The sequence below is a fragment of the Myotis lucifugus genome, unplaced genomic scaffold (assembly GCF_000147115.1).
Source record: "Myotis lucifugus unplaced genomic scaffold, Myoluc2.0 scaffold_144, whole genome shotgun sequence".
NCBI classification, from domain to species: domain Eukaryota; kingdom Metazoa; phylum Chordata; class Mammalia; order Chiroptera; family Vespertilionidae; genus Myotis; species Myotis lucifugus.
In genome coordinates, this window is record NW_005871192.1 from 3151524 (window position 1) to 3168119 (window position 16596).

The window sequence follows — 16596 nt, forward strand, 5'->3', positions numbered from 1 at the left end:
ATATATTTTATTGATTTTTCTACAGAGAGGAAGGGAGAGAGATAGAGAGTTAGAAACATCGATGAGAGAGAAACATCGATCAGCTGCCTCCTGCACATCTACTGGGGATGTGCCCGCAACCCAGGTACATGCCCTTGACGGGAATCGAACCTGGGACCTTTCAGTCCGCAGGCCGACGCTCTATCCACTGAGCCAAACCGGTTTCGGCTTACGTTTTTATTCATGAAGTTAGTTAGCCTGACGACCTTAAAGAAGTGGTTTTTCTCTTTGTTTCATAGGGGCAAGAGGAGGCGTTGACCCAGACCCCTGGGTGCACATCTAGTGGTCGGGAGGTGAAGGACCAGGAGGGTGTGGGTGTGTGTGAGTGTGACATTTAGGAATTGAGATGGTCTAAATAAGTCATTTTGAGAAAAAGCGGTATTTTTGTTAGTTTATGGTAGGACTCAGGTTCTAAGGTAATGATGGAACCTAGAAAATGCTGAGGCCTATTCGGTTGGTTAGTAAGGTCAAAAATTCTTAAATATAAATGTGATAGTGTAAGGTTGTAATTGCCACTAATTCACTCTTCTTTGAGGGTTGTTGTTTCTTAAAGATAATTAAAATTATGGCAGCTGGAGGAAACATACCTGTTGGTTACAGAGAATCATGGAGTTATTGAGGGCGATGCAAATATAAAATATTTCTTGATTTTTCCCATCTAGTTCTTTAAGACTCAGGTTTACAATTTCTTTCCCCAATCTGGAAAAATCTCCCTCCCGCCCCCACACTCAGTCTATGAAGATTACCTTTTCAGGGGAATCTTACTTGAACAATCTTTAATCATAATTCTTGTCTATATATTTGACACTCTTTCTGATCATCTCTTACATGCACATCTTAACTTCCAAATAGATTGAAAGCTTCTTAAGGGCAATAGATGTAAACTGAACTTTATATCACCATAGTACTTAGTGCATACTAATGCACTTAAAAAACACTTTATTTCATGTTTAAATAGAGCGCAGGGAAACTTGGCAGGTTTAAGACCCCTCTGAGATACTTTTCTTATGGTTTTAGCATCCTTATTTATTTATTTTGAGGTGTTATCTAAGGTAATGGGATACATTTATTTTCAGATTTCCATGCCATAATACAGTTAAAAGCCAAATGAAAATGTTTTAAAAATTATTTACTCTTCCAAATCGTTCTCCCCACATGCTTCAGTATGTTAGGTGAGTAAGGTTACTGCTGATAAAAGCAAAATAGACTAGCCTTAGGAGGGCCAGAGTATTTTCCTTTATTTAGTAAGTTCTATATTTAACAGGTTCATTTGTATTTCCTTTTCTCCTTTTTGTTCTTAGAAGTGAATGAATTTTGATTATGTCCAAGAATTCTATTCCTTTTTCTGTCTTCTTTCCAGTCTTACAAATTAGAAGTCTTTGCTTTAGAGCATCGGTTCTCAACCTGTGGGTCGCTACCCCTTTGGGGGTCAAACGACCCTTTCCCAGGGGTTGCCTAAGACCACCAGAAAACACATATAATTGCATATTGTTTTTGTGATTAATCACTATGCTTTAATTATGTTCAATTTGTAACAATGAAATTTGGGGTCTCCACAACATGAGGAACTATATTAAAGGGTCGCAGCATTAGGAAGGTTGAGAACCACTGCTTTAGAGTTTAGATGTATTTAAGGTCTCAGCAGTGACAGTGACAACCATCTGTTCCTATTTTGATCTTAACATTTCCTGTTTACATATCCCAAATTTCATTAATTTTTATGTCTTTCGCATTCTTTTAATCCTGTACCAGTATTAATCATCTTTAAAATCAACTTTTAAAAAATATATATATTTTTATTGATTTCAGGGAGGGAGAGAGAGAGAAACATCAGTGATGAGAATCATTGATCGATTGCATCTTGCACACCCCACACTGGGGATCGAGCCCACAACCTGGGCATGGGCATGTGCCTTTACTGGAATTGAACCTGGGACCCTTCACTTTGCAGGCTGACGCTCTATCCACTGAGCCAAACTGGCCTGGGCTAAAGTCAACTTTTTTTTTTTAATATATTTTATTGATTTTTTTACAGAGAGGAAGGGAGAGGGATAGAGAGTTAGAAACATCATTGAGAGAGAAACATTGATTCAGCTGCCTCCTGCACACTCCCCACTGGGGATGTGCCCGCAACCAAGGTACATGCCCTTGACCGGAATCGAACCTGGGACCCTTGAGTCTGCAGGCCGACGCTCTATCCACTGAGCCAAACCGGTTAGGGCTAAAGTCAACTTTTAAAAATTGCCTAACATTTATTAAACTCTGTAAGCACTAGACATTTTTTACAGACTTTTAAAGCTGTTTGCTAGCTGAAACAAGCAAATCAACTGGTTTGACAAATATCCGTTATCTTAAGGCCTCTAAGGATTTACACAATTCTTGGGGCTTTCTGATAAAGTTGAAATGACAGGTAAAATAGTTATTGATCAGATAGATGAGACAAGCCCCTAAAAGTGTTGGGTGATAATGATTCTATTGATGCCTGAAACCTTCAGACTGCCAGTCAAATCATCCCAATTGTCTTTTCTTCAACATGGTAATAATGCATGCAGAGCATAGTAGGTCCTTTGATGGTCTGCTCTCTTCTTAACAAAGTGAATTGATTTTTAAATTAAAGTGTCTTTGAAATTAGGGGGGGAAATGTTATTAAATTTAAATTAATAATGAAATAAAATAGAAATTTTTAAAAATTCTGGCTAGATACTACTGCCTGATGGCTTTAACTCTGAGATCTGCTTTCCTTTATTAATAAGCGATAGTACCATAGATATGTTAGAGATAACAGGATTGAAAGAGAAATAAAGAACAAGTAACTTCATGTGATTCAGCCATGTAGGTATAAGACCTTTTCAGAATATGTTTCAGACTTTGAGAAACACTACTATAAGCTTTTGTTACCGTCTATTTTACATTACTTCAATATTTGTATAGCCTTCCTGTAAAAATATAATTTAGGATTTTTGAACAGGTTTATACTCCACTATCTAAAATGCTTAGGGTCAGATAAGTTTAAAAATTCAGAATTTGGGGATTTTAGAAAGGTAATGATGGTACCTATATACCATATATTTTGTTCCTGATTAGGGTCTCTGATGGCACATGATAATCTAGCACAATATTTCTTCAGAGGAGCATCTGTAGAAATACTAGGTGGACAAAAAGAAATGATGGACTAGCTTCCCTATCAGATAAGGTTTTACCACCGAATGAAGTTTTAGAAATATCTTGGTTTTTAGAGCTTCTTGGGTTTCAAAACTAGGGATAAGGGATTATGGACCAGTAGAACTGGTTCACATTATATCAGATCTGTTTTGATGTTTTGTTTCCAGTTTATTCTGTTGTGTTGAAGCATGTATGATTTAAAATATTTTAATTTTTCTGCTCTTTCTTTTAGGTAGATGAAGTTCCTGATGGAGCTGTAAAACCACCAACAAACAAACTACCCATTTTTTTCTTTGGTACTCACGAGACGTAAGTCCTTTTAGCTCTAAAGGCAAATCAAAGTTAATTTAGCAGGGTCATTGGACATAAAATGAAAAGCAAGTAGTGATTAATCTAAAGGGAAAATAGAAAAGGAATAGAAAATTTAAAATCATCTTTGAACTTTGGAAAAAGTCTTCAAGTGTCCCTTTTAAAATTTATTTTTAGGGTAGAAAAATTAGACACTGTAGGTTTTAACTTCCTTTGGAAGAAATGTTTCCTTAATCATAAAAGAAAGCTATATATGGATCTCAGCAACTAGAAGAACGACTGATGGATGAAAGTATGTAAGTGAAGATTTACAATTTGAATATTAGCTCTTTATTATATAGGATATTTGTAAGGCCATTAAATTAAAGGTTTGCAGGATATTATTTTCCAAAATTAATGAGATAGCCCTTATGATTAATACTGGTATAGGATTAAAATAAGCATTTCGCATTCATATTTAGTATAAGTGCTTTTTTAAAAAAAGTACGTTCTTACTGATTTTTACAGAGAGGAAAGGAGAGGGATAGAAACACTGATGAGAGAGAAACATCAATCAGCTGCCTCCTGCACACCCCCTTCTGGGGATCAAGCCTGCAACCCAGACATGTGCCCTGACTTGTAATGGAACCACTGTTGGTTTCCTGGGTCAAGGCACAACCACTGAGCAACACCAGCTGGGCTAGTATAAGTGCTTTTTAGAAAGACAATCTGGCTTTGTTATATTAGCCATACAAACAGTATACAGTGGGAAAGGTGAGAAGAAGAGATCTAGATAGTTCTCTCTGTGTGTATTTACATGGTCCTGAGAAACACTGTGACTGTTCTGTTGCCTCTGGTGCATAAGTGGGCAGAGAACCTGATTTGCTGAAACAAATTAATTTTTAAAATTACAACTGAATATTGAACTGTTACTTCTAGGTACATTAGATTACTCTAAGGGCTATCTCATTAATTTTGGAAAATAATATCCTGTATACCTTTAATTTAATGGCCTTACAAATATCCTATATAATAAAGAGCTAATATGCAAATGGTTGTCACGCCCTCGCCTCGGGCCCTCGCTCTGGGGCTGGTGGAGCTGAGGCCAGGCCCTCCGCCCTATGGGGCTTGACTGGGGTGGGGCCAGCCGGGTCTGGGTCTCTCGTGATTTTGAGGTGGGCACAGGTGGGCAGAGACTTGACTCTGGGTCCCTTGGTGTGCCCCAGACTCTGACAGGAGGGAGATTTTCATATACATTTTACTAATTTTCTTTCATCTCTAACACTTCTATTATAGAGAAAGGGCAAATAGCAATATTAAAATATTTCCTCTAATTCCCTTTTAATGTGCACGAATTTTGTGCACCAGGCCACTAGTTATATATAATCTCATTGATTTTGAACCTGAAGTTTAGAATTTGCCATAATTTTGGTAACATATACTTGCTTACTTGGGAGAAGGAGAAACAAAAGTATTGATATTCTAATTAGAATTATGTATTCCTAAGAGTCTACAATGGCAACATTTGCTTTAATGTTGCTTAGCTACTATATGAACTTTTCTATAATTTCTTTTTACAGCTTTATTGAGATGTAATTTGTGTCGTAAATTTTACTTGTTTAAAGAGTATAAATCAGTGGATTTTAGTATACTTACTTCCATAACTATTAGTGTTCATTCTCCATTCCCTCCCCAACCCTAGACTGTCTGTTTAGATTTGCCAAATCTGGACGTTTCATATTCATGGTATCATACAATGCCACATAATTATTTTCTTTAAAATATAGTTTTGACAAAGACAGTAGTGTGGTAAAGGCCAGGGCAGGGAATGGCTAGAAGAGGTCAATGGGGGGAAAAAAAGAGGACATATGTAATATTTTCAACGATAAGGATCTTAAATGCTGTGTGTGTGTGTGTGTGTGTGTGTGTGTGTGTATGTATAAAGGGTGTCCCAAAATTCACGCAAGATTTGAAGATTGAATTTTGCGTGAGCATTACAACAAAAAATAAAAGCCTAATTTTACTTGGTTTATTGAATCAGATTCTAATATCTGTTGCCCTTTGATTTCAATCCCTTCAATTTGATAAGCATTACCAAGTACCAATTATGGCCCAGGAGCAGGAACAATGAAGACCAGTGAAGACCACGGCTTTGCGTATGTGCCAGCAAAGCCGTGGAGGCCATTTACCCGATGTGCTATTCCATACATAACCCTATACTGTATACTTCATGAATCAATAAAAAATTTACAATTTTTAATTATAAACCTGTGTTTTCTATCAAAATTACTTCTTGTGTGAATTTTGGGACACCCTTTTATTTATTTATTTATTTATTTATTTATTTATTTATTTATTTATTTATAGTTTTGAGTATAGAATTTGATTGGCCTTCAACATAATTATTTTGAGTTGAGTTTAGGTATATCCTATATATAAATACTTAATTTTGTAAGAGATGATGAATTTCTGATTCCATGGGATAGTATACCATTTAAAAACTGTTCCACGAATGTATTAGGGGAAAGTATCTTCTTTTTTTTTTTAAACCCGGGCATGTGCCCTGACTGGGAATTGAGCTATGATCTCCTGGTTCATAGGTCAATGTTCAACCTTCTGAGCCACACTGGCAGGAAAGGTATCTTTTAATGAAATATTTGCATACTGTTTATTAGAACAGGGTTTTTAAAGTGTGGTACCAGGTCAAGCTGCACCAACATCACATGGGAACTTTAGTTGACATGCAAATTCTTGGGCCCCACCTTTACCTACTGAATCAGAAACTGAGGTATGGGGCCCAGCAGTCTGTCTAACAAGACTTCTAGATGATTTAAAAAAAAATATGTTTTTGTTGGTTTCAGAGAGAGGAAGGGAGAGGGAAAGAGGGATAGAAACAGGATGAGAGTGAATCACTGATCGGCTGCCTCCTGCACACCCCTACTGGGGATCGAGCCTACAACCTGGGCGTGACCTGGAATGGAACCAGGGACCTCCTGGTGCATGGATGGATGCCCAACCACTGAGTAACACTGGCTGGGCCCTTCTAGATGATTTTGATGTATGTGAAGTTTGGAAATACTATTAGAATAATGGGAATAGACATTTTGTAGAATTTTTTAGTTTTACAACTTTAGAATTCTTTAATTTTTCTGAAATGGAACAGATTTTATAGTTTTATATATATCATTATAGTTTCATAGAACACATAGTTCATTCTTATGTTAAATTTAAATGAAAAGTGATCATACCTTTACCAACATTTAAAAATGAAAATTTTTACATTAAACTTTAAATCAAACTACACGAAACAACTACTAAACTTTTTTTTAAATTTTATCGATTTTTTTATAGAGAGGAAGGGAGAAGGATAGAGAGTTAGAAACATTGATGAGAGAGAAACATCGATCAGCTGCCCCCTGCACACCTCCTACTGGGGATGTGCCTACAACCAAGGTACATGCCCTTGACCGGAATCGAACCTGGGACCTTTCAGTCCGCAGGCCGACGCTCTATCTATCCACTGAGCCAAACCGGTTAGGGCTACTAAACTTTAATAAGCATAGTTTGGTTAATGTAGGCCAGGGGTGGGGACTATCTGGTCTTCAGTATCATTTGGTTTGGCCCTACTAAGGCAGTTGTAGGCGGGACTCAAAATTCAGTATATCTGGGACATTTTTCATAGCCACATAATTTTTAAGTTGATAATTTTGTATGACTCTTGGCAGAAATAAGGTTCCCCACCCTTGATGTAGACAATGAATTACTAATATTTAAGAAATTTGAATATGTTGGAGGAATTGCAATGTAATTTTAAAATTAAGCTAATGATAATACATTTCATTTCAAAATGCACTGGTAATGTTTTGTGCCTCAGTGTTCTTATAAGTATACTGTTTATCTTTGGAAAGGCCATGCTGCTGTATCTGTCAGTTTGGTGACTTTTAGTACCTCAGGTTAGATTTTAGAAACTAGATCTCTGGTGATTTGCCTACCCCCCATCTCGCAAAGTTGGGAGGGTGGTTATTTGAACCTTTCAATTTGGATTTTGCATAAACAGGAGTTTATTCTAATGGCCTGTAGTTAGGGAGATGGGAAAGGAGGAACATAGAAGATAAAATGGCAATTTAGTAAAACTGTGTTTATTCATAACTTTTATATATATCCTCATTGTTTTATAGAATACATAGTTCATTCTTACATTAAATTTAGATGACGAATGATCATACCTCTCTAACATTTAACAATGAGGCTTTTTACATTTGTATAAATTAAGATGCTTTTATTATGAATTTAGAGCAGAATCATTTTATAACTTTTTTGTGAAAATGTCTGAATTTTCTTAGTGTTTTATGACATTTACAGTAAATTCATCCAATCAAGTTTTGAATATTAGACAACAATAAGTGTATACCAACTCTGACCATATACTAAATATCTTAAAACTAACAACTTTAAAATGGATTCTTTTTTTTTTTAAGAGTTTCTTTTCTTTTTTTTTTTTTTTAAATATATTTTATTGATTTTTTTTACAGAGAGGAAGGGAGAGAGATAGAGAGTTAGAAACATCGATGAGAGAGAAACATCGATCAGCTGCCTCTTGCACATCTCCTACCGGGGATGTGCCCGCAACCCAGGTACATGCCCTTGACCGGAATCGAACCTGGGGCCCTTCAGTCCACAGGCCGACGCTCTATCCACTGAGCCAAACCGGTTTCGGCAAAACCGATTCTTAGTAAATGAGACTGACATGGACCCAATGCTTTTCTGGAGCCAAAAGTCTTGGTGTTTTCCTTGATTACATATTATAGTTTTTCCCCTTCCCACGTATAGTCAGCAGGTCTTGTTCTTTTCCTTTAAAGTGCGTCCTGATCTGCCCACTCTTCTCCATATCCTCTGCTACAACTCAAGTCTGTGCCACAAATTACTCTTGTAAATAGTTTCCTAACCCTACCTTGGTCTTAGTTTCTACTCTTCATGTATAGTCCAAGTGATCTTTACTAGGTACATCCCTGTCGGAGCATGTCATTTTCCTGTCTATAAACCTTCAATGGTTCCCTTACAAATGTTATCAACCAATAAAACATGCAAATTTTGTCTACAAATGCAGTTTATGAAACCCTATATGAATTATTACCTATGCTTATTACCTCTCCAACCTCATCACATGTTTTTCACTGTTACATAAATATACTTTATTTTGTCTCAGGTCCTTCCTTTTTTTTTTAAATATATATTTTATTGACTTTTTACAGAAGGGAGAGGGATAGAGAGAAACATCGATCAGCTGCCTCCTGCACACCCCGCACTGGGGATGTGCCCACAACCAAGGCACATGCCCTGTACCAGAATCGAACCCGGGACCTCTCAGTATGAGCCAAACTGGTCAGGGTGTCTCAGGTCCTTCTTGCTTGTTTTCCCTTTGTTGGAAAATGCCTTCAGATTTTTAAAGTCTGGATCTTAGCTCAAATCTTCCTTTTTAGGCTTATTTTCTTTATTGCAATGACGATCGAATTTTTTTCTTTTTGCTTCACCCACAAGTGAAGAGCATGGAGAGTACGGAACATATTTTTATTGTTTGTCATCACTTATGTACCTGGAGCATAGTAGTTAAATAAATATTTGGTGATAGATTGCAAGCTCTATGTCCTAGATAAAATCACTTGTTGATTATGAATTTGCTATCCATTAACCAACATTTATATAGTGTTTAAGCCAATTAGATCTTTAAATCTTGACTGCCATTTAACCTGCTGTATAATATATGACCTTGGGCAGATTACTTAACCTTGTGTCCTTTTATCATTTGTAAAATGGGGACAATTTTGGGGTGCAAATATGATATTACGTGGAAAATTATTGGAACACCCTGGCTGGTTTTGTTCAGTGGTTAGAGTGTCGGCCTGTAGAGTGAAGGGTTCATTTCCCAGTCAAGGCCTCATAACTGGGTTGCAGGTTTGATCCCAGCCCCGGTCAGGGGCGGGAGGCAACCAATCAATGATGTCTGTCTCTCTCCCCCACCCTCTTCTTCTTGTTCTTCTCCCCCTTTCTTCCACTCTCTAAAAATCCATGGAAAAAATATCCTCAGGTGGTGATTAAAAAATAATGATAAATAAAAAATGCTTGGAATGGTGATTGCATGTATTAAACACTAAATGTCAGCTCTTAATTAAAATAATGTTGCATATTATTTTTCAAAGACTAATACTTGCAGTGTTATTAAATTGTTTGACATGCAGTCTGAGTTTTGCTGACTAATTACCACCATTGCTAATTGAGGAAATACTCTCACCTAGGTCTATCTATTTCTCTAAAGTCTAGAAAATTTAAATGAAGATGGTGTTTTTGCTACTTTTATCTTCTTACTGCTCTTTTCTCTCTTTTTTAATACAAATAGGTTGGATGCAGGCTGTTTTAAAACATGCCTAATCTATAGTTTTAGGAGGGAAAGTGAATATGAGGTAGTGTCCCAGTTTTTCTTATAACCTGTCCACGAGAAAGGAATAAAGGAATGAATCACAGAATAGGATTTTATTTTCTTCATTTGTTTTTCTGTACAGCTTCTGTACTCTAGCCAAAGCTGCATGTGTTGGTGTGGGATTTGTATAGTTTGGCGTAAGCCTAATACCAAGTAAAGAGGAGAGGAGCTGTTTATTCATCTCTATAACAGCAGGTTCATGGCACATAATAGATGTATATTCAGTTGTCTGTTGAATGCTGTTGTAAAATACAAAACCTAGTTATAAAACAGTATGTGTCAGATTTTATGATTTAATTAAAAAAGAAACAGCAAGTTAGAATTTTAAAAAATAGAACTTTCTATTTAGTAATATTTAGCAGTTTTGAATGTGATATCTTTAGCTCTGATAAGCTTTCCCATGTTTTATACTCGACTTATGGTTTGTCTTAAAGGAAGAGTTCTAGGTGTGGTAACAGCTTTTGTGAGGAATATATGTTTACTTGTGGGTATACACATTGTTTACAAAAAAGTGAATTTAGAGAAATAGCTGCTTTTTCTATGTACTTACGATCTGTAAAAATGAATATACAGAAAAACATTTATGGCCTTTAGAAGTATGCCATGTAACAAAGCACTTGAAGGATTTAAGTTCCTTCAGAATTATAAAATTAGTACTGTAGTTAGTGATTTGTTATTTTCTTGGGATATTTTACATTAGCCTTGGTTTTTATGGGCTTTGACATTGATATTTGAAGTCTGAGTTCTTTTTTATGTATTGGGATATGGCGTCAGTATTAGTAGATGTTTGGAAAACTATAGTGGATAAAGGAAACTCTGAAACCTTTCTAAGGAACATTGTGAAGAGATGAGGCTCTGCTGTTGTGATCCCCTAAGGCAGGGGTCCTCAAACTTTTTAAACAGGGGGCCAGTTCACTGTCCCTCAGACCGTTGGAGGGCTGGACTATAGTTTTAAAAAAAAACTATGAACAAATTCCTATGCACACTGCACATATCTTATTTTGAAGTAAAAAAACAAAACGGGAAAAAATACAGTATTTGTATTTGCATGTGGCCCGCGGGCCGTAGTTTGAGGACCCCTGCCCTAAGGTTTCCTTCAGTTTGGGAATTTGGTGGGTTACTTGGTTTGAATTACTGCATATTTTTTTATTGTTAAAAATTTTTTTCACAACATAAAAGAGTTCTCTACAAAAGAAGCATTTTTACTTATTTTTTAGCGACAACCCCTAACCCTGTTAATGTTTTGATATGTTTTCTTTGAGATTTGTTTGTCACTTGAGTGTTTTGAGGGATGAATCACCCACAGCCACATAAGGTTGTGCCTTTGGGGACCAGCAATGGCTTTCTAAAAGCTAATCTGGGTCCTATTCACCAAACCTTTGTGATTACATCCCCTCCCTCCCACCCAGGAGTCTTTGTTGTTAAGTGTTTTTTATTAAAGTGTAATTGACATATATTGCCTAAATTTGAGGTGTGTTAACTTGATACATTTATATATTGCAATATGATTACCACCATCGTGTTAGCTAATACTTCCATCATATCCCATAATTATTATTTCTTTTTCGTGGTGAGCACATGGGAGGATTCTTTTTTCATTCACCATGGTTTTTTTGTCTTAAGCATATCCTTTGACCCAAGAGTTCTTTTTTCCCGCCCAGTTAGTCAATAGAGCCAAATATCAATAGTATAACGATTGAAATTTCTTTTGAGAGCCAAATTTTTTAAACTTAAACTATATAGGTAGGTACATTGTTATTAACTTAATTAGGGTACTCCTAAGCTGGCCTTTCCTAAAAACGTCCTCAATCTGATTGAGGTACATTCGCTGAGGTCGACCCCTTCCAACTCTCTCATCCACACTCGTCTTGTATACTTGTTTGTCTATCTCCTTTTGTTCATCCTATCTATATGTCCAAACCATCTCAACATACCTTTCTCAATCCTCGACACTACATCTTCTTTCACCCCACAACGTTCCCTAAAATTAACTTAATAAACTTTAAAGTTTTAAGTCAACTTCGCACTGTACGTGTGCACACGTGGTATTTTGTGGAAGAGCCACACTCAAGGGCCTAAAGAGCCGCATGTGGCTCGCTAGCCGCGGTTTGTGGACCACTGGGCTAGGGCATGACTGGATTTTTTATTTAGCGTGTTTTCAAGGATCATCTATATTATAGCATGTGATAGTACTTCATTTCTTTTCATTGCAAATATTTCATTATATTGATCTACCGTATTCATTCATCAGTTGCTAGATGTCTGGATTGTTTCTTTCGGCTATTATAAATAATACTGCAATAAACATTTGTGTACAAGTTTTTGCGTGGACATGTTTGCATTCCTATAGGAGTTGAATTCCTAGGTTAAAGGGTAATTTTATGTTTAATCTTTTGAGGAATTATCAGACTTAAAAAATCAGCTGACACCTTCCTACCAGCAGTCTATGAGGGTTCCATTTTTTCCGTATCTTTCCCGAGACTTGTTCTTACCTATCTGTTTTATTAGAGCTATCCATGTGGGTGTGAAGGTAGTACCTCATTGTGGTTTTGATTTACATTTCACTGATAGCTAATGATACGAGAATCTTTTTACAGTGTGAATATTTTTTAGCCTTCTGTATATAACATGAAGGTCTCCGAGGAAGTGGTGCCAACCAAAACATTAAAGATATTTCACATCACTGAAGGTAGTGCCAAGGATAACATGCTGGAGGCTGATCGTACTTAGAAAGGAGTATTACAGTTTGCTAAAGCATAGAAAGTATGCCCACTCCATATCATAGGTTATGTGATCAGAAGGCAGCAAGTGCTGTTCAAACTATTAACAAATTTTACGATGAAATGAAAGTTTAAATATCAGTGTTTCTAATATTTTAAATTATAATGCACTAAATAAGTATTTTGCTTTTTTCTTTTTTTCCCCCCCATTTCCTTGGACACTCAGTAATAGTGTTGAAAGTTTTGACAATATTTAAAGATTATAAGCATGGCCGGTGTGGCTCAGTGGTTGAGCGTCATACCTATAAACCAGGAGGTCACGGTTCAATTCCCGGTCTGGGCACACACCTGAGTTGTGGGCTCGATCCCCAGTGTGGGGCGTGCAGGAGGCAGCCAATCCATGATTCTCTCTCATCATGGATGTTTCTATCTCTCTTTCCCTCTCCCTTCCACTCTGAAATCAATAAAAAGTATTTTTTAAAAAAATAAAGATTATGGAACAATTATAATTTTTCCCATTGTTAAGATTGCCTTACAAAGTCATTTTTATGGTCTCATATTGTCATGCAAGCAAAGGACTGCCTTTTTGAGAAAAGAAAAATCCACATAAATTTATCTGGTCAAACCTATAAAATACCAGCAAAAGCTTAATACATACTTGTGTGCATCTACCTTTATAGAATTGACAGACTTCTACAGAACTGACTGACATAGTAAGATATAAGGGGTAAATATATCTGTTTGTATACACCACAAAAACAATAGAGTCTCTTCATTGGCGGATTCCATATTTCTGAATTCACCTCCTCTGTAAAGTTTGTAATTCCAAATCTATACTTGTGGTGCCTTCGCGGTCATGTCAGTGTGCAAAATGGCAAAAAAGTCTGAGTAATTTGATGCACACATTCCTAGCTGAGGCTAAACAAGACAGTGCTTTTGCCTTTTTGTTTAAGCTCTCATACTATAAACAAGTATACTTTTGCAGTCTACGTAGTGCCATGGTTTTTGCATGTTTGTGCTTTTTGTTGGTCATTGGGTATTTATAATGGCCCCCAAATGTAGTGTTGAAGGGCTGTTAGTATTCCTAAGTGTAAGAAGGCTGTGGTGTGCCTTATGGAGAAAGTTATATAATCTCTTGGCTGTGAGATGAATGTTAATGAATTATCAATATTTATTAAATAAGATGTCTTTCAACAAAATCACACATAAAACAGGTTATGTATTTTGGTTTATTGATGAAAATGTGACCAGAGGCCCATAGGAACCTACCTTGTATTTTTCCTGAAGCAGTGGTGCAGTATTTACTAATTCAGTATTTGTGACAACTTTATGACATAGTTACCACAAATACAAGAATTGACTGTTGTGCATGTGTATGAATGAACCAATGAACCACTTAAAACATTTGATTCCCTTATTGAAAAAGTAAAATTCTTAATACTCACTTTTTTATAAAAATTTGTTTGTATAAATATAAAACATAAGTGCATATAGTAATATATTCTGTTGGTGGTGTTTTATGAATTGTGTAATATACCAAATTTAAAATAAACTTTTATTTGGAGTGCATTTAAATGTATTTATTAATGCAGTCATGTCACAGTTTCATTTTTGTGCATTTTTATATTGTACAATATATAACAATTTCCCATTTTAACAATTTTCAAAGTGTACTGTTCCATGCCCTTAAGTGTGTTCTCATTATTGTGCAACTTGCTTGTTACTTAATTTTTTCCATCACCATGTATCCCCTTTATGCCATCTTCTATCTCCATTCACTCCCCCCCCCAACTTGCTTGGTTTTATAAATAGGATTATGGATGTAGGAGCTTATGACTGAATTTAATAAAAGTATTCAGAATTAAATATAATTATTTGTCTACCCCTTTATGTAAGATTTTAATACATTTTAGATTAAGTTTGATAATTGCATCATATAGCAGTGCTATTTAATAACATATTTTGAGATTGCTTTGCACTCATATTTTTCCCCCCCTCTCCTTTTTTTAGTGCTTTTTTGGGCCCAAAGGATATATTTCCTTACTCAGAAAATAAGGAAAAGTATGGAAAACCAAATAAACGAAAAGGCTTTAATGAAGGTTTATGGGAGATAGATAACAATCCGAAAGTGAAATTTTCAAGTCAACAGGTGCGTCATATTACATGATACTTAGTTTAGTATTATGTATACAGTCTTGGGGAATACTCACTATTGTAGCAGTAGGAAAATATTGATTTAAGAACCATGTCAGTTTCAGATTAAATTGTTCTTATGTGTGAGGTTGAATGTTGACCTTTAATATCTAGATGAACTGATGAAAATATTACCTGTATGGTTAAATAGATCTCAGGAAACTGGGATATATTGTAGTTTAACTCCGTCTGATTGAGAGTTTAACATATCATCATTGAATATAAAGCCATATATACTGTTCTCTTAAATTTAGGTTAATAATTTGAAGGGTGTGTGTTTTCTTACTCATTTTAATTTATCCATAAAAGTGTATTAGAATATGATCCTCAGATGGGTTAAATTAAATATGTGACAGAAGTACTTATAGCACTATGCAAATTATACTTGATGTTTTTGGTGTCTAGAAGATTAGCCTTAAACCTCCTTTTTATTCTGTTTTTCATGTGATCAGAGTTTTTGTTCACTTATATTAGACTTGAGATAGTAAACACTAGGAAAAGTACAAGTAAACCTAAAGAAGGAGATAGCCATAAACTGAAAAATTTTCATATTCTACTTTTAAATCTCTATTTAAAAAATTTTTTTTGGTTCTTTGCATGTGCCATGCTTGTTCTTCGCTTTGAAAGCTTTTCAGGTGCTGTTCTATCTGGAACATTTAAATCATTCATTGATGCTCCAGGGCTTCATTAGATAATCCTAAGTGCTTTTCATTATCATCCAAAACTTATATTTGTTAAAAACTCATCATATCATACCATAATTGCTTCTATACTTTATTACCATAGACTATTAACTCCATGAACAAAGAAGTTGTATGCCCATTGTTATATGTTGTGGGCAGAATAGGTTTTCACTAAATATTTGTTGCATGACTAAGAATAGATGAGTGATTCCCATCATTATTGCCTTGATTGTGTAAAGAGTCCAAAGAGGTTGAATTCTTTCCTAAAACTAATATTTTATAGCTTCATCTGAATCCTGTGTCCTGTGACTGTACCTTCAAGGTCTTTTTCGTCTTCCAGATTGCCCAGCATGGCCACCCTAGCCTCTGTTCCTGTCTACCTACTTAATCTTTAAATAGTTTTCACCGTATATACTTGGAATTTCCCATTTCACAGTGAAATTTTTGGTTGGTTGTATGCATGAAACCAAAAATATGAATGATTGTGCTGATATGATGTACTGTGTTCCCGCTCAAACACATTCCCAGTGGTTTATTCTTAGAGTGTGGTGAAAGCAGTGATGCCCAAACTGAAATAAAACAAACAAGCAAAAAAAATTGGCCATCATAATTTATAAAAATTTCTATAGTGCTGTAAGTAATTTGGGGGCATTTTTATGTTTTGTTGTAACTTTATAATAATTTTGTGTCTTATCAGCATTGCCTTTTCTTACAAAAGAGGAAATGGGTTTACAATTTAAAAGATTTGCCAAAGGGGCCCTAACTGGTTTGGCTCAGTGGATAGAGCGTCAGCCTGCGGACTGAAGGGTCCCAGGTTCGATTCCGGTCAGGGGCATGTACCTTGGTTGTGGGCACATCCCCAGCAGGGGCTGTACAGGAGGCGGCTGATCGATGTTTCTCTCTCATCGATGTTTCTAACTCTCTATCCCTCTCCCTTCCTCTCTGTGAAAAATCAATAAAATAGATTTTTTAAAAAAAGATTTGCCAAAGGGAATACAACTAGAAAGGGGCACAGTTTGGATTATAATGCTATCAT

The 16596-nt window shown here is 35.9% G+C and overlaps 1 protein-coding gene across 1 annotated transcript in view; it reads left to right on the forward strand.

The window, feature by feature from the left end:
- The window catches only part of PSIP1 (PC4 and SFRS1 interacting protein 1), a 67009-nt gene that overhangs the window by 27444 nt on the left and 22969 nt on the right, over positions 1-16596 (forward strand). Inside the window, exons 2-3 of the mRNA XM_023758908.1 lie at positions 3434-3510; positions 14695-14833. Of these exons, the coding sequence (XP_023614676.1) occupies positions 3434-3510; positions 14695-14833 (216 nt within the window). The remainder of the gene's footprint in view (positions 1-3433; positions 3511-14694; positions 14834-16596) is intronic.